At 44.5% G+C, this 20,928-nt stretch overlaps 1 protein-coding gene across 1 annotated transcript in view; it reads right to left on the bottom strand.

The window, feature by feature from the left end:
• Positions 1 to 2,035: 2,035 nt before the first annotated feature.
• The window catches only part of LOC110497458 (melatonin receptor type 1A-A), a 56,758-nt gene continuing 37,865 nt past the window's right edge, over positions 2,036 to 20,928 (bottom strand). Inside the window, exon 2 of the mRNA XM_021573568.3 lies at positions 2,036 to 4,056. Coding sequence (XP_021429243.1) covers positions 3,188 to 4,056 — 869 coding nt within the window. The 3' untranslated portion in view covers positions 2,036 to 3,187. The remainder of the gene's footprint in view (positions 4,057 to 20,928) is intronic.

The following is a 20,928-nucleotide window of genomic DNA, read 5'->3' as shown; positions in this document are numbered from 1 at the left end:
TCATGCTGTAGTGACTCCTGTGGTTGGACAGGTATATGGTGTTTCCTCCGACACTATTTTATTTTATTTTTAAAATTTTTGTGGATGGGTATAATTTGTATGTATAAAATTAATATTCTTAATATTTAAAATTACTAAATCGGGTAATTTTGAATACATTTATTTGAATTTGCATCGGGCCGCTTCTGGGTGGATTCTCGTACGATGCTGGTAAATGGAAACGGATTCTGGGCAGTCATTCATTTTGATTCCGGGCTGAGTCTGGCACACAATTCCGGGCCGATTGAATCAGTTCCGGCCCCCCAGGCCGATTCCTCATTGCTAGCTGGGTGTGTGTTAGTGCGAATGGGCCGTTGCCCCAATAGAGAGAGTGCACCATTTTAGCAGCAGGTAACAGACTAACTAGATAGCCAATTCAAAACATGACTTGTAGTAGTTATCTCTCTAGTTAACAATAGCTAACTAAGCATTAATGTCATTGTCGCCTTTTCATCAGCACTGTAGATAGCCTAAATAAATTGGCAACTGTTGGCTGGGATGACCCTCTATTAAACAGTAGCCATGTAATTGCCATGTAAAAAAATATTCTAAGAATAGCCTAAATGACAAATAACTTGCTTTGCATAGATCTCCCCTCAAACACGAACATTTGAGACTGATATAAAACATTGTCTAGTTGGATACCTTGCTTTGAAGTAGCCTACCTTATCCATTTGATCTCTGATTCATTGAATGAGGGAATCGTTTTATAAAAGACAAAAGTATTTGATTGTAATGTTGCAATATTTTATATCAAGGGTGGCAACTATCCTCCAGGATAGTTACTGGGGGTGCAGGCTTTCGTTCAAGCCCTGGTCTAACCAAATTGTAGCCTGAACATCAGCTGCTCAACAGGACCTTGATAAGCAGCCTTGGGTGTTTCAGGGATGGATCAGAAGCCAAGCCTGCACACCCAGGAGCTCTCCAGATGGAGGGTTGACCACATGTTGACATCAAGGTTAAGTGCCTTGATCAAGGGCACAACGGCAGATGACGGTAGACCTGCATGGGATCAGTAACAGCATCTTCCCAGTGTCAATAATGCTTTAGATTCTAATGTAGGCTGTAATAGTAGTCATGGAAATGTGGTTAAAGGTAATGGAGATGTCATGAAAAATGTGTATGAACCCTTAAAAGTGAATAATCAAAAGTCTTTATAGCTTTATAGCATTTGTGAGTTGGTGAACTAATGGACCGAATTGGAAAAGACAACTCTTTCATCTCAAGTCAAACACTATTTCCAGCTAGTTGTTATAGAGTCCTGGGCCCAGGAAGTGTATTCAAATGTTTGAAGGAAAAATCTTGTTTGTTAGAAATAGAATACCTGAAAGCTATCAAATTATATCATTTACAGTGGTAAACAAATGTACTTTTGCAATGAGATAGTGGTTTCAAATCGCCTGGAATCCAAACTGATATAGTCCATTGTACCATACAAAAACGTGAATTCCAGCCAGGATAGATATCGAGTTGGTTTACACCTACTGTTAGTGATTGAGCCTTTGCATGGGCCAGGTCGAATCACATATTACCTGAGCAGATTTGTAGCTTTGTAGCACTGTCGATCTCTGGTTCTGGGCCAAAAAAATAGGGTTGTGGAGCCAGGACATCAGCCAAGTCGGGGGACATCAATTAACGTTGCGCATCGATACAGCCCCATCCTGAGAGAGATTGGTGTGTTTTTTCTAAGGCAATGAAAGTGTATTCAGTGGGTTTGAAAGTGTATTTATCTTAGCGAGCGTCGTCTGACAAAGGCTTTCATCAAATATGTCATAAGGAAACGGCTGAGAGGTGAAAATGTACTGGCTGATAGCAAGGTAATCCATTTGACCCAACTGTCTTTACTAAGTATATTTCCTTATGTATCAATATAACGAAAGAACTTTCCAATAAAATATATAAAAAAAAGATGACATTGGATTTGAACAAACTGAACTGCAATGTGTGTGTGCGCTCGTGTTCTGTTGTGCTGTACTGAAATAGGAGCCCCCATGTCTACATCTGATCCTTTATTTTTCATATGAACGATTCCTCAGATCCATGCATACAAAGAGCTCACAGAGACAGAGAGAAAGAGACAGAAAGGGAATGAGAAGTGAGTCAGAAAGAAATCCCATGCTTACAAAACATATTTATTCCACCGAACGATGGAAACAGTTCCGCAGGGCATTGTGAAACAAGCAGCAATCCAAACATATTGCTTCCTCCTCCAAAGGAAGGAGTGTAACAGTGTCACACCCCAACAAAAATGATCATTAACATCAGTAAAAATCTGTAAAACACTTTTGGTTATGTCTGTGACCAGACATTGCAGAAATGTTCTGGATTTCATGGCATGATATATTTGTCATTTGTAGGTTTGCAAAATTCAGGGAACTCCACAAATGTTCCCAGTTTTCCATAAATCTTGGTTGGAAGGTTCCTGTTTATTCCCTCCTGATTCTGGGAATATTCCAACTGGAATTTCTGAAAAACCCAGGAACTTTTGAGTAATTACAGGAATTTTACAACCCTAGTCATTTTCTTTCATCGGATTATCGATGTTGGTGAAATGAACCTGATATATATTCTTGTATATCTATATAACATATACTTCATATAAAATAAAAACATATAATATGTCATACATAGAGTCACTGTTATCATCACTGTAAACATGAAAACAAAGTACATTTATATCTTTTTTAGGTATCGAAAAAAACTAACAAAAGTGATTTTTGCAAAAGACAGATACATTTACCCCATTTCGCTTTGATTGTATAGAGGTGAAGATAGCACAGATCACGGACGGTCCGGAAAGTGGAAGGTTTTTTGTATTTGGAAATTTTTCTCCGTTCACTTGTATTTTTAAAACTAATTTAACTATTTTATGTCACATTGGTTCCCTTAATCCCCCCTCCCCCTTTGTCCATGTGTGTGTCTATGTGTTAGTATCACCCAGTCCCAAATCGCTCCCTACCCCTTCCCCTGGGCTCCTTTACCCCTCCGATGTTTATAGATCTGCAGTGTACTGGATAGGTACAAGGAGCGAAATGGTGAAGCTTGAGCTTCCGCCATATTGCTGGTTTCCACTTTACAGATGTATAGACATCGAAGGGTTTGCGCCATGGGGGAGGGGTAGGGAGGGCACTGGGACCAGCTGGTCCTCTCACACCGACTCCACCTTGACTTGGTTGTTGTTGGTGATGAGCGGTGAAGGCTTGCTCTTGAGCCGCTCGGCCGCATCATTGGAGCTGCCGTGGAAGAAGATTCGCGCTGTGCACACCGATACCACGATGCGCTTGTACTCGCGCCGGAAGTTCTGGTTGAGCATCCCGTACACGATGGCATTAAGGCAGCTGTTGAAGTAGGCCATGAAGTAGCTCGCCACGAAGAGCCATTCGGGGATGAGAGGCACCACCACCTCTGGGTTGATGGCCACCGCCAGCCCGATGAAGTTGAGCGGTGCCCAGCACACGGCGAACAGCACAAACACCACAAACATAGTCACGAAGTTCCTCACGTCGTTTGGCGTCAGTTTTGGTCTATTGTCCGGTTTGACCCGTCGCCTAACTTGAATGACCAGGATCCAGATCCTCAGGTAGCAGTAGGTGACGATCATGATCGGTAGGATGAAGTGGAAGAAGACCACGGCGATAGTGTATGCCGAACTCGCCGACTGCTCGAACGTACACGAATACACCCTGGGGTCGTACTGCAACGAACCCACGAAGAGATTCGGCACGATGGCCACAATGGTCAATGCCCAGATGAGTAGGACGTAACACACTGAGTTCTTGTCACTGTACAGCTTGTCGTACTTAAGGCTGTGACATATATAACAGTAGCGGTTGATGGCAATGCCGGTGATGTTGAAGATGGAGCCAATGACGCTGACGCCCATGAGAAAACCGCTGATCTGGCAGTGGACATAGCCCAGGTTCCAGCCTTTGTGGAAGATGGAGGTGAGGACAAGAGGGTAGGGGTAGATGGCCACCACCAGGTCGGCCACAGCCAGGCTTACCACAAAGATGTTGCCTGGAGACACAGAGAGAGAGAGAGAGAGAGAGCATAGGGAGAGAAAGGGAGAGAGAGAGCATAGAGAGAGAGGGAGGGAGAGGGGAGAGAGAGCATAGAGAGAGAGGGAGGGAGAGAGAGCATAGAGAGGGAGGGAGAGAGCATAGAGAGAGAGCATAGAGAGAGAACAGAGAGAGAGCATAGAGAGAGATAGAGAAAGAACATATAGATAAGGAGAGAGAAAACAAAGACCATGGTAATTAGTAAATATTCTATCCTTTCACAATGAGCACAATCAAAGTCATCAAGACAAACACCATGTTAATGTCACTAAATAAGTGGCTGAATGGACGGACAGGTAATTGTGTTTCGGTTCTTTCAGCCAGCGAGGGTTGACTCATTTATTTACATTTACCATTTTGCATACCTCACTACACAGCAATCTGCTTCAAGGCAACTACTTTGACAACTAGGTGCTTATGATGAGAGAAAAACAATGCCTTTGAATCTGCATATGCTTGTCTAAATTTGTGTGTCAGTGTGTGAATGTCATTGTGTTTGTGTGTGTGTTTGTTTGTTTCTTAGCTAGGGACTGTCAATAAATTACACAATGTCAATGAGACTATTTTCATGTTGCACACCTTTAAATTATTTCAATATTTGTATATGAATTTCTACAATTTATAGTTGTTTTTAGGTTTTTTAGTCATTGTAATTTAGAGCTACTGGAATTTTAACATATTCCTCATGTATAATGTGTAATTTACTGATATTCCCTGACTAGCCCCATAAGGATATCCAAAGTCAACCCAAATTTACCACAGACATTACTATTCGGTCGCTTGCAGCAAAGATGGTGGATAAATTAAGATAGTTCACCCAGGCCGTTAGCTATTGAAAAAATAAATTACTTTCCTACTTAATAGGGTGTGTCTCCCATAGACACCAATGCAATAGCAGCTGGGTCTGGTCGACTTAGTAATTTGACTTTCCTTGAACCAAAACATTTGACAAAATAAACAGCAAGTGTGGTGTCTCACTTCATCTTAACAGGCAGTTAACAGCTTTACAGTACCTACAGTACTGTCTGTGTGTCACAAACCTGGTCCTGTTAGTGACGAGTTCCTTGTGTGTCAGACGTGAGCTAAACATAAAGACAGCATAGTACCAGGCTTCTACAACATCGCTACAACGACTCAGCAACATTGCAGTAGCGTTGAAGTATTGTCTTTCCACACACATCACTCCTTGACTTCCAGCTACAATCTATCACACAGATCAGTTCCCAGACGCCTCTAGGAAATGTGTCAGTCTCTCCGGGACGCCGGTGGCACAGACACATAAGCAAAACAAAACCAAGGTCTGCCCGGCGCCTTCTCTCTCTCTTTCTGCCCCCCCCAACCCCACGTAGCATACCAGACATTCTTTAATGGCCGAAGACCTTACCTGCAATAAATTAAGCTTTGTCCTCTTGGATCTGTCATCCAGGAGACCTCTGTAAGAGGATTATGTGCACCTGCTATTGTCACGATTAGCAGGACGAAGAGACTTCACAAAAGGTCTGGCGGCTAAAACAAAGAGATGTTTCTCAAGCTGTGTGGTGAGAGCTTACGGGCGGAGACAGTAAGGGTCGAGGAGTTCGTCTTTAAGACCTCTAAGACCAGGATTGCACTACCCCTCAACGTGAGACTCAAAAAAAGCAAAGCTGGGACCAGGGTTTAGACTATTTGAGCTGCTTGGAGTGTTCATACAGAGCCTAGACCTTGACAAGGTTGTGAGACAGAGCCCTTACAGGCAGCTCGGCTGGCTTTCAGGTGCCCTGAGGCCTGGCTTCTATCAGCTCTTGTCACCATGGAGGCTAGACCCGGTGATTGACACACCGCTCAAAGTATTAATTTAGCTTAAGGGGAAATACAGCCCAGCTCTTCCAAGTTTTCATTTTCATTCACTTGCCACCAACTTTGATAAGGATTTATGCATGAGGGAATCCCCCCTGGTCTTTTTCTTTGGCAGGCAGTGGAGATACATTTTTTGCAATGGAGCAGCATGGATAAGATACCTTCAATACCTCGAGCGGCGTGCCCTTTTTTAAGGACAGCAGGTAGAGCGAGTCGGAGTGAGTCCAAGCCCGTCAGCGGCGGCCAACTGTAGCCTCACGGTTACGCTCCGCTAATGAGGTGGGAATGTTAACACCTAGAGTCAAAGTGTAAACTACGTCAGCGAGGCACCAAGGTCGAAGTGTCAGTAAGCGGAGAAGGTTACAAGGGCCCTAACTCTATTGCCCCTGGCACTGTGTTATGCATAGGCTAGCTAGCTGTTAAAAAGTAATCTGTTATAATGTATGACAGCGGTGTCACGTGTGCCCCCTCTCCGGCCTCTAGGTCACCAGGATGCTCGTTATGGCCCACACCTGTCACCATCGTTACGCTCACTTGCACATCATTAGACTCACCTGGACTCCATCACCTCCCTGATTACCTTCCCTATATATGTCACTCCCTTTGGTTTCTTCCCCAGGTGTTATTGTTTCTGTTCCTGGGTCATGCCAGTGTGTTTGTGGTGCGTGTTGGTTTCATTTATTTATTAAAACACTCACTCCTTGAACTTGCTTCCCGACTCTCAGCACACATTGTTACAAGCGGTTCCTAAACTAGGGGAGAGGAACAAATGAAAAAGTAACTCAGTTGGACTTTCAAATTACAGTGCACTTGAAAGTTGTAATGGTAAAATGCACAAGGTGCAATTTCAAAAGTGGCTAGTACATCAGCAGTTTTCCTCTTGTCCAGTCAGTCATTGTAGAGAGAGCTATTTATAACTTGTCAGAAATACCCAGTTGATCAACTAGCCCATGTCATCTGTTGTTTTGATTTTGTTGTAAACTTTGAGTCACTCCGATATCACATGAACAGACATAAGACATAAATGGGTAACAAATTGCAGGGAATTAGCTTAAAAACAGCAAAACAAGAGGGGTGTGAACAGTGTCATGAACAGTGCTTGTGCAGATAAAACATAGATGTTGGTGAATGCATATCTGACATTCATGAATTGTAACTTCGCATTTAACGTTCACCTTCTGTTCTTGGCCATTGATAAAATGGTTAATAGTTCAAGTGTTTCTTTCACAAAAGTAATGTGGTAACACTGGCGTATTAAGTCAATAAAATGTATATGTGTCACAGATGGACATTGCGGGTATTTAGTAGGGACTAGTTGGAATTAACCCAAAATATCCCACCGCTGCCACCAGCACAACAAAGATAGAATATGATGGCTACAAACAAACAAACAAAAACTTTTGTGACATTATTGGATTTGCAGATATTGTGTTTATGAATGAGGGCTGGTGACAGGCATGAATGATGAGGCCCGCCTCTCCAGAGTTAATCTGTTCTCTCCTCGCTACTAAGGCTATTTCAAGAGCGGAGACCATAAAACGAACGGCTTAGAAATGAAAATAGCCAGTCCCCAGAAAGCACGGTGAAACAATCTGTTAATGCAAGCAGTGTAGAGTATCAGCAGGATCACACCAGATATTACTTCAATATTCTGTCCAGGTCCCCAGGACGTCAGGTGGCGCCTTCGATACCATCCACTAGAGGCAACGTGAGCATGCATCAAGTAGGCACGTGGCTCCGAGGATCACAGGTGTAATCCTAGTGCTATGCTCTGGGTTTTTATTTTTTTCCTGTTTTCACCTAAAACCAAACCTTAACCCTTGCCTTAACCAGTCAGAATAATTTGGTAGATTTGGGCTTGCCTGCTTGGTTTGTTCTCTCTCTCTCTCGCTCTCTCTGGGCATAGGCAGATTCTGCAATTGCAATCAATACATAAAGCACCACAACCTTGTAGAACATATAAAACGCAATAGGTTATCTTATATGCAATATGTAAACATTTGGCATTCGACCAGTTCACACCAGCAGACATAACAAAGGAAAAGATGAAAGAATACAAAGCAACAATGGAATACACAAGACGTCCACAAAAGACGACACAGACAAAAGAAATCCTACGATTAGAGACAGTATAAATGAAAGCTGATTCTGCGGTAAGCTACCGCACGTGAACTGTCATTGCTACCAGTTAATAAATCACAGGAGTCAAGAGCTGTCACACGGGGCGGACTAGTGCCAGAGGAGAGAAGAGAGAACCTGACTGCAGCCCCAAGAGATTCACATTACCCCAGATATTTCAAGGCCCTTACCTAGCTCGTGACATTTCGGAGAGTGCTTTTGACTTGACATCTGGGATTCTGTCTCTTTTTCTCTCAGACAAGGGTGCAGCTTTTGGCATAAGATGTCTTGCAGACAGACTGTCAGGTCAGGGTGCTTCCCTCTGTCTGTATTCAGAGAGAACTCTTCAGACAAGAGTGAGTTTTTAATTCTGTGCACATTTACATTTTGTTAAGTAAAACAAAGTACTTTTTATGGGCGCTTGAAGACCTATCAAGGAAATGATTTTCACTGTTATATTCGTGGAAATCAGAAAGCAATCGTCAAGTTCTTCCAATTCCCTATTTATTTATCTTAGTGTTCGGCACAGCAGGACGAATCCTAGGGTGTGATAGCGCTGTGGTTTAACAATACTCAAATAAACTTGAGTCAACTGAATCGCAAATTGCACCTACTCACAGAACATGCCACAAAAAAATTCCACCAAAGTTGCTCATCCTCCCTAGTTCCCGATCTCATTCTCAATTTGCCGGGCTGCTAGTCAATTTTTACGGACCGCTAGACCACAGCGTGTCGCGGCTTTGAGGATCATACGCTGTGCATGTACCTGTCCGGCGCACTCACTGTCTCTCCTCGGGAAGCTGAAGGAAGCCGCGATGACAAAACACCATGGGTGGTGTCACACTGGATGTCAACATGGCCCACACAGCTGGTGGCAATGAAGCGAGATGACAGGACCAGCCATGTTGGTCGTGGAGCCAGACAGAACCCCCCACCCCCCACCCCCGGGCAGAGTTGTTCACTGTCATATTGTCACTCCGATTACACCATCCTTCATTTGTGACGTTTTGGCGTCTCCAATGTTAATTGCAACCTCTCCTCCGAAAACATAGACGGAAAACATCAAACCGGTGAATGGGCGCTAGTTAAGGTATCGTATTTTCTCATACCTGAACGGCGTGACAAAGGCTGTTTGTGTCACCGTTCTAGATGCAGCACTGGCCTGCAGGTGTAACAACCCCAGACAACATCTTCAGTGTATCATTATGACAGAGAAATTACGATTCAGTCCAACACGAGGATCTGAAAAGGTGCGTTTTAGGCTAGCTAGCTGTTATGATGTACTGACTGCTACACAATAACACATTAGCTGCGTAATTTTCCCAAACACTCATCTTGCTTCTAGTTCTGAACGATTAGTGCTTTTTGAGGTCAGTTCAGTTTCTGTTCAATTATTTTTTTTTTATAATATTTTGATTATATGATTATATGGGTTGAAAACTGTAGCAGTTCTTCAAAGTAAATAAGGCATACTTTTATGACTGCTGAATATCAGCTATCAATCTTGAGCAAAATGGAATTAAAATCATTGAACGGGTGTCGGTCAATTAGTTGTAAAAAAAAATGAAAATTAGCGACATTTCGGTTAATCGCTCAGCACTACTTGCTTCACATGGGGCCCTGGCCTGTTGTGTAAGGGCTACTGTACTTGAGGCCCTGAGGGGGGTGTGGGTTGGGTAAGCCATGTGGGTCACGGCTTGTCGTATCCCCGGGCACCACTGCACCTTACCTCAGCTGCTCACAAAATCAAATTGTATTTGTCACATGTGCCGAATACAACCGTACAGTGAAGTGCTTACTTTACAAGCCCTTAACCAACAATGCTTAAAGAAGTTTTAAGATTAAAAAAAGTGTTAAGTGAAAAAAAATAAAAAATAACAAATGATTAAACAGCAGCAGTAAAATAACAATAGCGAGACTATATAAGGGGAACCGGTACAGAGTCAATGTCTGGGGGCACCGGTTAGTCAAGGTAATTGAGGTATTTGAGGTAATGTAGGTAGAGTTAAAGTGACTATGCATAAATAATAAACAGAGAATAGCAGTGCGTAAAAGACGGGTCTGGGTAGCCCTTTGATTAGCTGGTCAGGAGTCTTATGGCTTACGGGTAGAAGCTGTTTAGAAGCCTCTTGGACCTAGACTTAGCGCTCCGATACCGCTTGCCGTGAGGAAGCAGAGAGAACCAAAATCTTTCAGTCTCCTGAGGGGGAATAGGCTTTGTCGTGCCCTCTTCACAACTGTCTTAGTGTTTTTGGACCATGATAGTTTGATGATAGTTTGTTGGTGATGTGAACACCAAGAAACATGAAGCTCTCAACCTGCTCCACTGCAGCCCCGTTGATGAGAATAGGGGCGTGCTCGGTCCTCCTTTTCCTGTAGTCCCCAATCATCTCTTTGTCTTGATCATGTTGAGGGAGAGGTTGTTGTCCTGGTACTATACGGCCAGGTCTCTGATCTCCTCCCTATAGGCTGTCTCATCGCTATTGGTTATCAGGCCTACCACTGTTGTGTCATCTGCAAACTTGATGATGGTGTTGGAGTCATGCCTGGCCATGCAGTCATGAGTGAACAGGAGGGGACTGAGCGAGCACCCCTGAGGAGCCCCTTTGTTGAGGATCAGCATGGTGGAAGTGTTACCTACCCTCACCACTTGGAGGCGGCCTGTCAAGAAGTCCAGGATCCAGTTTCAAAGGGAGGTGTTTCGTCCCAGGGTCCTTAGCTTAGTGATGAGCTTTGCAGGTACTATGATGTTGAACGCTGAGCTGTAGTCAATGAATAGCATTCTCAAATAGGTGTTCCTTTTGCCCAGGTGTGAAAGGGCAGAGTTGAGTGCAATAGAAATTGCATCATCTGTGGATCTGTTGGGGAGGTAGACAAATTGGAGTGGGTCTAGGGTTTCTGGGATAATGGTGTTGATGTAAGCCATGACAAGCCTTTCAAAGCACTTCATGGCTACAGACGTGAGTGCTACGGGTCTGTAGTCATTTAGGCAGGTTACCTTAGTGTTCTTGGGCACAGGGACTACCGTGGTCTGCTTGAAACATGTTGGTATTACAGACTCAGTCAAGAACAGGTTTAAAATGTCAGTGAAGACACTTGTCAGTTGGTAAGCGCATGCTCGGAGTACACGTCCGGGTAATCCGTCCCGGCGGCCTTGTGAATGTTGACCTGTTTAAAGATCTTACTCACATTGGCTACAGAGAGCGTGATCACACAGTCATCTGGAACAGCTGATGGTCTCATGTATGCTTCAGGGTTACTTGCCTCGAAGCGAGCATAGAAGTAATTTAGCTCATCTGGTAGGCTCGCGTGTACTGGGCAGCTCGCGGCTGTGCTTCCCTTTGTAGACTGTAATAGTTTGCAACCCTTGTCACATCCGACGAGTGTCGGAGCCGGTGTAGTATGATTCAATCTTAGTCCTGTATTGACGCTTTGCCTGTTTGATGGTTCGTCGGAGGGCATAGCAGGATTTCTTATAAGCTTCCGGGTTAGAGTCCAGCTCCTTGATGGAGGGCGAGGGAGAGCTTTGTACATGTCTCTGTGTGTGGAGTAAAGGTGGTCTGGAGTTTTTTTCCCTCTGGTTGCACATTTAACATGCTAATAGAAATTAGGTCAAACGGATTTGAGCTTCCCTTTATTAAAGTCCCTGGCCATTAGGAGCGCCGCCTCTGGTTTGTTTGCTTATGACCGTATACAGGTCATTGAGTGCTGTCTTAGTGCCGGCATCGGTTTGTGGTGGTATAAAGACAGCTTTGAAAAATACAGATAAACTCTCTAGGGTAAATAGTCGAGCAAAACCTTGTATATCAGCTGTTGTTTACAAATATACATAGACCGCCACCCCTTGTCTTACCAGAGGCCGCTGTTCTATCCTGACGAAAAAGCTTAAAACCTGCCAGCTGTATGTTATTCATGTCGTCATTAAGCCACGACTCGTGAAACATAAGATATTACAATTTTTAATGTCCCGTTGGTAGGATATACGTGATCGTAGTTCGATTGATTGAACGCTGGATAATAGAACCAAAGGTATAGGTAGATTACCCTCTCGTCGACGGATCTGTCTCTTTCTCCTGCGAATGACCGGGATGGGGACCTTGTCGGGCGTCTGAATTAAATCCTTCCCGTTTGACTCGTTGAAGAAAAAGTATTCCTCCAGTACGGGGTGAGTAATCGCTGTCCTGATATCTAGAAGCTCTCGGCAGAAACATTAGGTACAAAATAAGTTACAAATAACGCGAAAAAACATACACAACAGCACAATTGGTTACGGGATTGTAAAACGGCAGCCATCCCCTTCGGCATCAATCTGTATTTTTTCAGATATCCACCATCAGATACAGTAGCAAGAGAAAAATATATTCACAGAACCACGCCCCCAGTGCACCACAGCTGCAGTCCCTGATCCACTTCCTGGGCACTGTGAATGCAAAACTAGGACCCTACACTGGCACTGTGTTGCACTGTGCTGGACTGTGCGCTAGAGAAAAGGATGTCAAATAGCAAGGCTGCCCGTTTCTGGATCCATACTGAGTGGGTTCACAAACACAACCCCATTCGGTCCTAAGTTTCCCGTCCCATCAACCCTTTTTCTGCTGTTAAATATCAGAGGATCAAAGGGATTTCCGTGTCCCACCAGAGGTCGACTGTAATGATGGTCACCACATCAGGAGTATCACAGGAGAGTTGGCACCTGCCCGGGTGCTTTGGGCAAGCCCCAGGGGCCAACTCCATTATTTTCGAAAGGGGCCCTTTGATTTTCAGCTTTGTGGCATAAGGATACAGGCCAGGGATGGCCTAGCAGCAGGAATCAAAGTGTTGTCCACAGCCAACACAGTGCGATTATCACCTTCCCTCCACCTCCCATTAGACACCCAGGTGAATTTGTTTTGAGTGGGTGTGTGAGTTTTGATTTGGAGAGGCAAGCCTGGGCACGGCACAGTAGGGGACTGATGAGGTGACTCAGATAGGGGGGAAACAAACTGAAAGTTCAGCCAGGACACAAGGATTACAGGACACGAGCGTGGTAGAGGTCTTAGTTGGAAGTGATTCTGGGGCTATTCTCAATGTTTTTTTTCTCAAGGAACGCTAGGTGGCTAACAGGCTAACAAACCATATATTGCAGTCAAACTCATTAGGTGGTGGAACGCGAACACTAATTAAGAAGAATGGACAGAAAACCCGTAGCATCGTGTTATACAGAGAAGAGGTTTTCCCCTCCTTTTTTCTTCCTTCCCATATAAACTGGTTGAATCAACGTTGTTTCCATGTCATTTCAACAACAAAAATTCAACGATGACGTTGAATCAACGTGGAGAACTGATAGGATTTTTGAAAAAGGCATCAATGTAAGGGAATTTCATTTTTTTTCACCTAAATCCAATACAATGGTGAAATGTTTTGTTGAATTCACATTAGTTGACAACTCAACCAAATGTAAATCAAAACGTTGAACTTACATCTGTGCCCAGTGGGTTTCCTGCATATAGGAAACCCATTATGCAGAGTTTGGGCTCCATTTTGCAACTACTAGCAAGGGTTGGAACCGGTTCAGGAAACAGAACCCGAAAACCTCAAAATTATATTTTTTGAGAAACAGAATCAGAGCTGGGGATGGAAGTGATCTATAATGTGCCGGAATAGAACCGTTATTTTAAAAGCACGGTAACCAGTTAATAAAGTTATTTTAGCTCCAGGCATTTTTTTCCAGTCCCACAAAAAACGCACAAAGCACGTATGCAAAGTCCTCGCTCTGTCACTCAGAAACATATTCCAGTGTCTGCTTGCCAGCTGAAAATCTATTCCAGTGTGTGTGCCCTGTGTGTGTAGGCTACCTACTCCTGCTCCACCACAGCCCGGTCGATGGGAATGGGGGCGTGCTCAGTCCTCCTTTTTCTGTAGTCCACAATCATCTCCTTGATCACGTGTCTTGATCACATGATCTTGATCATGTTGAGTGAGAGGTTGTTGTCCTGCCACCACACAGCCAGGACCTCCTCTAACCTCCAAGTCTCTGACCATGTTTATGCAACATGCTCACCATCATAGCCGTGCCAAAACCTTATCCGGAATTCTGAGCATTTAGTCACATTTATTAATCCCTATATTAAAAAACGATCCACTATCTTCAATTCAACATGAAAATGAATCCTATTTTCCACAACAGTGAGTAGATCCCATCCGTTCGCCTGCCTCCCACCACTCTCTCCCTCCATCCCAGAGAGCTCAGATACTCCTGTAATTACTTATCTGACAGCTCGGCGAAAGGCCCCAAAAATACATAAGCTCTGTCTCTCTCTCTCTCTCTCTCTCTCTCACACACACACGCACACATAAACACACCCTAAAACAGATTAAATCATAGCAACACACACAGATAGTAATACAACTACACACACACACACTAGGGATGTGCATCTCTCCTTTGATGAACGATTCAATATGCTCCGATATAATACAGAAACTATATGTTTTAGTTTGAAACAATTCGGTATGATTAGGGGAACAAATTGATGCGATACTGTTTGATGCAACTTTTTGTTGTTGTTGCATGAACACATTAATTTTCCATTTTAAATTCATATCTGATGCTGATGGGAGCTCAGGAGCAGGGCCTGTCTGAGGTGACTTCTCTTCGCTAAATGGACCTCTGGTGTGTCAGTTAAGAACTAATTCTTATTTACAATGATGGCCTAGCCCGGCCAAACCCTAACCCTAATTCCAGGACATTGTGCACCGCCCTGAGGGACTCCCAATCACGGCCAGTTGTGATGCAGACTGGAATCAAACCTGGGTCTGCAGTGACACCTCTTGCACTGAGACGTAGTGCCTTAGACCACAGCGCCACTTGGGAGCTTGCGAAACAAACAAATGTGACTCCAGGTGAACATCAGGACTGTTTCTCTTCAGAGATTAAATTCGCTTCATGTTTTGTTTCCTTGCCACGATACTTACGAGTTTCGCCACAACCCTAATAAGACACCCCTCCCACCCTGAAGAGCTGCCTCGCAGGAGACAGAGAAGTACCGGGTCCAGGCCTAAACGTGGGGTTGGGCTTTCAGAAAGCCCCACTCATCACTATTCCATTGAATCCGGGCTCCCGGTATCAGGACCGTATTGGTTTTTAAACACATTTGCCCGATTTGGTGGCACAACGTGTGCGGCACTTTTGATGCCACTTTTAGTTTCTATACCGCATTGTGTGATCTCGCCTACTGTGGGATTGGGGGGGAGCAAACACAGAGTTTTTTTTTTATGTCACCTTTATTTAAATAGGCCATAGTAGCAAAGTAATTCCAATTTAGCAAATTAACACGGGAGTGATCGATGTGCAGATGATGATGTGCAAGTAGAAATGCTGGTGTGCAAAAGAGCAGAAAAGTAAATAAAAACAATATGGGAATGAGGTAGTTGGATGGGCTACAGTGCCTTGCGAAAGTATTCGGCCCCCTTGAACTTTGCGACCTTTTGCCACATTTCAGGCTTCAAACATAAAGATATAAAACTGTATTTTTTTGTGAAGAATCAACAACAAGTGGGACACAATCATGAAGTGGAACGACATTTATTGGATATTTCAAACTTTTTTAACAAATCAAAAACTGAAAAATTGGGTGTGCAAAATTATTCAGCCCCTTTACTTTCAGTGCAGCAAACTCTCTCCAGAAGTTCAGTGAGGATCTCTGAATGATCCAATGTTGACCTAAATGACTAATGATGATAAATACAATCCACCTGTGTGTAATCAAGTCTCCGTATAAATGCACCTGCACTGTGATAGTCTCAGAGGTCCGTTAAAAGCGCAGAGAGCATCATGAAGAACAAGGAACACACCAGGCAGGTCCGAGATACTGCTGTGAAGAAGTTTAAAGCCGGATTTGGATACTAAAATATTTCCCAAGCTTTAAACATCCCAAGGAGCACTGTGCAAGCGATAATGTTGAAATGGAAGGAGTATCAGACCACTGCAAATCTACCAAGACCTGGCCGTCCCTCTAAACTTTCAGCTCATATAAGGAGAAGACTGATCAGAGATGCAGCCAAGAGGCCCATGATCACTCTGGATGAACTGCAGAGATCTACAGCTGAGGTGGGAGACTCTGTCCATAGGACAACAATCAGTCGTATATTGCACAAATCTGGCCTTTTTGGAAGAGTGGCAAGAAGAAAGCCATTTCTTAAAGATAACCATAAAAAGTGTTGTTTAAAGTTTGCCACAAGCCACCTGGGAGACACACCAAACATGTGGAAGAAGGTGCTCTGGTCAGATGAAACCAAAATTGAACTTTTTGGCAACAATGCAAAACGTTATCTTTGGCGTAAAAGCAACACAGCTGAACACACCATCCCCACTGTCAAACATGGTGGTGGCAGCATCATGGTTTGGGCCTGCTTTTCTTCAGCAGGGACAGGGAAGATGGTTAAAATTGATGGGAAGATGGATGGAGCCAAATATAGGACCATTCTGGAAGAAAACCTGATGGAGTCTGCAAAAGACCTGAGACTGGGACGGAGATTTGTCTTCCAACAAGACAATGATCCAAAACATAAAGCAAAATCTACAATGGAATGGTTCAAAAATAAACATATCCAGGTGTTAGAATGGCCAAGTCAAAGTCCAGACCTGAATCCAATCGAGAATCTGTGGAAAGAACTGAAAACTGCTGTTCACAAATGCTCTCCATCCAACCTCACTGAGCTCGAGCTGTTTTGCAAGGAGGAATGGGAAAAAATGTCAGTCTCTCGATGTGCAAAACTGATAGAGACATACCCCAAGCGACTTACAGCTGTAATCGCAGCAAAAGGTGGCGCTACAAAGTATTAACTTAAGGGGGCTGAATAATTTTGCACGCCCAATTTTTCAGTTTTTGATTTGTTAAAAAAGTTTGAAATATCCAATAAATGTCGTTCCACTTCATGATTGTGTCCCACTTGTTGTTGATTCTTCACAAAAAAATACAGTTTTATATCTTTATGTTTGAAGCCTGAAATGTGGCAAAAGGTCGCAAAGTTCAAGGGGGCCGAATACTTTCGCAAGGCACTGTATTTATAGATGGGCTATGTACAGCTGCAGCGATCGGTTAGCTGCTCAGATAGCTGATGTTTAAAGTGAGGGAAATATAAGTGTCCAGCTGCAGTGATTTTTGCAATTTGTTCCAGTCATTGGCAACAGAGAACTGGAAAGAGAGGCAGCCAAAGGAGATGTGGGCTTTGGGGATGACCAGTGAGATATACCTTTATGGAGCACGTGCTACGGGTGGGTGTTGTTATTGTGACCAGTGAGCTGAGATAAGGCAGAGCTTTACCTAGCATAGACTTATAGATGACCTGGAGCCAGTGGGTCTGGCAACGAATTGGTAGCAAGGGCCAGCCGACTAGAGCATAGAGTGGTGGGTGGTATATGGGGCTTTGGTGACAAAACGGATGGCACTGTGATAGACTGCATCCAGTTTGCTGAGTAGAGTGTTGGAGGCTATTTTATAAATGACATCGCCGAAGTCGAGGATCGGTAGGATAGTCAGTTTTACGAGGGTATGTTTGGTGGCGTGAGTAAAGGAGCCTTTGTTGCGAAATAGGAAGCCAATTCTATACTTTATTTTGCATTGGAGAGGTTTAATATGAGTCTGGAAGGAGAGTTTACAGTCTAGCCAGACACCTAGGTATTTGTAGTTGGCCACATATTCTAAGTCAGAACCGTCTAGAGTAGTGATGCTCGATGGGCGGGCGAGTGCGGGCAGCGAACGGTTGAAAAGCATGCATTTAGTTGTACCAGCATTTAGGAGCAGTTGGAGGCCACGGAAGGAGAATTGTATGGCATTGAAGCTCATAAGGAGGTTTGTTAACACAGTGTCCAAAGACGGGCCAGATGTATACAGAATGGTGTCGTCTGCATAGAGGTGGATCAGGGAATCACCCGCAGCAAAAGCGACATCGTTGATATATACAGAGAAAAGAGTCGGCCCGAGAATTGAACCCTGTGGTACCCCCATAGAGACTGCCAGAGGTCCGGACAACAGGCCCTCCGATTTGACACACTGAACACTGTCTGAGAAGTAGTTGGTGAACCAGGCGAGGCAATCATTTGAGAAACCAAGGTTGTTGAGTCTGCCGACAAGAATACAGTGATTAACAGAGTCGAAAGCCTTAACCAGGTCGACGACGACGGCTGCACAGTACTGTCTTTTATCGATGGCGGTTATGATATTGTTTAGTACCTTGAGCGTGGCTGAGGTGCACCCGTGACCAGCTCGGAAACCGGATTGCACAGTGGAGAAGGTACGGTGGGATTCGAAATGGTCAGTGATCTGTTTGTTCACTTGGCTTTCGAAGACTTTAGAAAGGCAGGAAAGGATGGATTTAGGTCTGCAACAGTTTGGGTCTAGAGTGTCACCCCCTTTGAAGAGGGGGATGACAGCGGCAGCTTTCCAATCTTTTGGGATATCGGACGATACGAAAGAGAGGTTGAACAGACTGGTAATAGGGGTTGCAACAATGGCGGTGGATCATTTTAGAAAGAGAGGGTCCAGGTTGTCTAGCCCAGCTGATTTGTACAGGTCCAGGTTTTGTAGCTCTTTCAGAACATCTGCCATCTGGATTTGGGTGAAGGAGAAGCTGGGGAGGCTTGATCAAGTAGCTGCGTTGGGTGCAGAGCTGTTGGCCGGGGTTGGGGTAGCCAGGAGGAAAGCATCGCCAGCCATGGAGAAATGCTTATTGAAATTCTCGATTATCGTGGATTTATCAGTGGTGACAGTGTTAACTAGCCTCAGTGCAGTGGGCAGCTGGGATGAGGTGCTCTTATTCTCCATGGACTTTACAGTGTCCCAAAACTTTTTGGGAGCTGTATTGGTACCTGACTTCCCTGAAAAGTTGCATATCGCGGGGACTATTCAATGCTAGTGCAGTCCGCAGCAAGATGTTTTTGTGCTGGTCGAGGGCAGTCAGGTCTGGACTGAACCAAGGGCTATATCTGTTCTTAGTTCGACATTTTTTGAAAGGGGCATGCTTATTTAAGATGGTGAGGAAATTACTTTTAAAGAACGACCAGGCATCCTCGACTGGCGGAATGAGGTCAATTTCCTTCCAGGATACCCGGGCCAGGTCGATTAGAAAGGCCTGCTGGCAGAAGTGTTTTAGGGAGTGTTTGACAGTGATGAGGGGTGGTCGTTTGACCGCGGACCCATAGCTGATGCAGGCAATGAGGCAATGATCGCTGAAATCATGATTGAAAACAGCAAAGGTGTATTTGGAGGGCAAGTTGGTCAGGATCATATCTATGAGGGTGCCCATGTTTACGGATTTAGGTTTGTACCTGGTGGGTTTGTTGATAATTTGTGTGAGATTGAGGGCATCTAGATTCGATTGTAGGACTTTAGGTCACCTAACAGAACGAACTCTGAAGATAGATGGGGGGCAATCAATTCACATATGGTGTCCAGGGCACAGCTGGGAGCTGAGGGGGGTCTATAAACAGGCAGCAACAGTGAGAGACTTATTTCTGGAGAGATTCATTTTTAAAATTAGAAGCTCGAACTGTTTCGGCATAGACCTGGGAAATTTGACAGAACTTTGCAGGCTATCTCTGCAGTAGATTGCAACTCCTCCCCCTTCGACAGTTCTATCTTCGCGGAAAATGTTGTAGAATTTTTGGTGGCCTTCCTAAGCCAGGATTCAGACACGGCAAGGACATCAGGGTTGGTAGAGTGTGCTAAAGCAGTGAGTAAGGGAGGAGGCTTCTGATGTTAACATACATGACACCAAGGCTTTTTCGGTTACAGAAGAAAACAAATGAGAGTGCCTGGGGATACACAGGGCCTGGGTTAACCTCTACATCACCCAAGGAACAGAGGAGGAGTAGGATGAGGGTACGGCTAAAGGCTATCAAAACTGGTCGTCTAGTTCATTGGGGACAGAGAATAAAAGGAGCAGATTTCTGGGCGTGGTAGAATAGATTCAGAGTATAATGTACAGACAGAGGTATGGTGGGGTGCGGGTAAAGTGGAGGTAAACCCAGGCATTGATGTGATGAGAAGAGAGGTTGCATCTCAGAACACGCTAGTAATGCTGGGTGAGGTCACCGCACGTGTGGGAGGTGGGACAAAGGAGGTATCTCAGGCATGTTGAATGGGACTAGGGGCTCCGCAGTAAAGTAAAACAATGATAACTCTCCTAAAAAACAGGATACAAGGCATGTTGACATTTGAGAAAGCCATAAAGCGAGGCATAAAGCAATCACAGGTGTTGATTGGGAGAGCTAGTTAAGACAACAACGGGTAAGACAGCAACAGCTAATCAGCTAAGACAACAGGTAAAATGGTGATGAATGGGCAGAGATAGTCAGTTAACTAAACACAGGGCCTGAGTTCGAGGCTGGGGCCGACAGATAAAAAATATTTAAAAAATATTTTAAAAATAAATAAACAAAATGGAGTACCGTGATCAATGAACAGTCCAGCAGGCATCAGCTATGTAGCCAAGTGATCATAGGGTCCAGTGAACAGCAATAGATGAAACAGGGAAGCCGGGGTAGTTGTTACTACGCTAGCAAGCAGGAGACACAGCGTTTAAAGTTAGCAGGCTGGGGCTAGTAAAAGCGTCTGCTCCGAAGTCCGGTTGAGGGCACAGTGGATGGAGTTACGTCGGCAGACCAGTCGTGGTGGTTTGGCGGGGCGCCGTGTCGACAAAGGGTCTAGGCCAGTTGGCGAAAGAGGTATTCTAGTAATTTTGTTTGCTAGCCGGGAGATGCGCCTGACTCGCGGCTAACTGGTGCTAGCTTCGGGACAGGGACATTAGCCGCTATAGCCACTCGGTAGCAGCTAGCTAGCAGTGATGATCCGTTGCAAAGGTCCAGAGCTTAAGGCAAGGATCCGGTGGGGTAGTG

The sequence above is a fragment of the Oncorhynchus mykiss genome, chromosome 19 (genome assembly GCF_057628025.1).
Source record: "Oncorhynchus mykiss isolate SJ-2025 chromosome 19, ASM5762802v1, whole genome shotgun sequence".
In the NCBI taxonomy this organism is placed as follows: Eukaryota; Metazoa; Chordata; class Actinopteri; order Salmoniformes; family Salmonidae; genus Oncorhynchus; species Oncorhynchus mykiss.
This window is presented reverse-complemented; position numbering and strand designations above follow the sequence as displayed.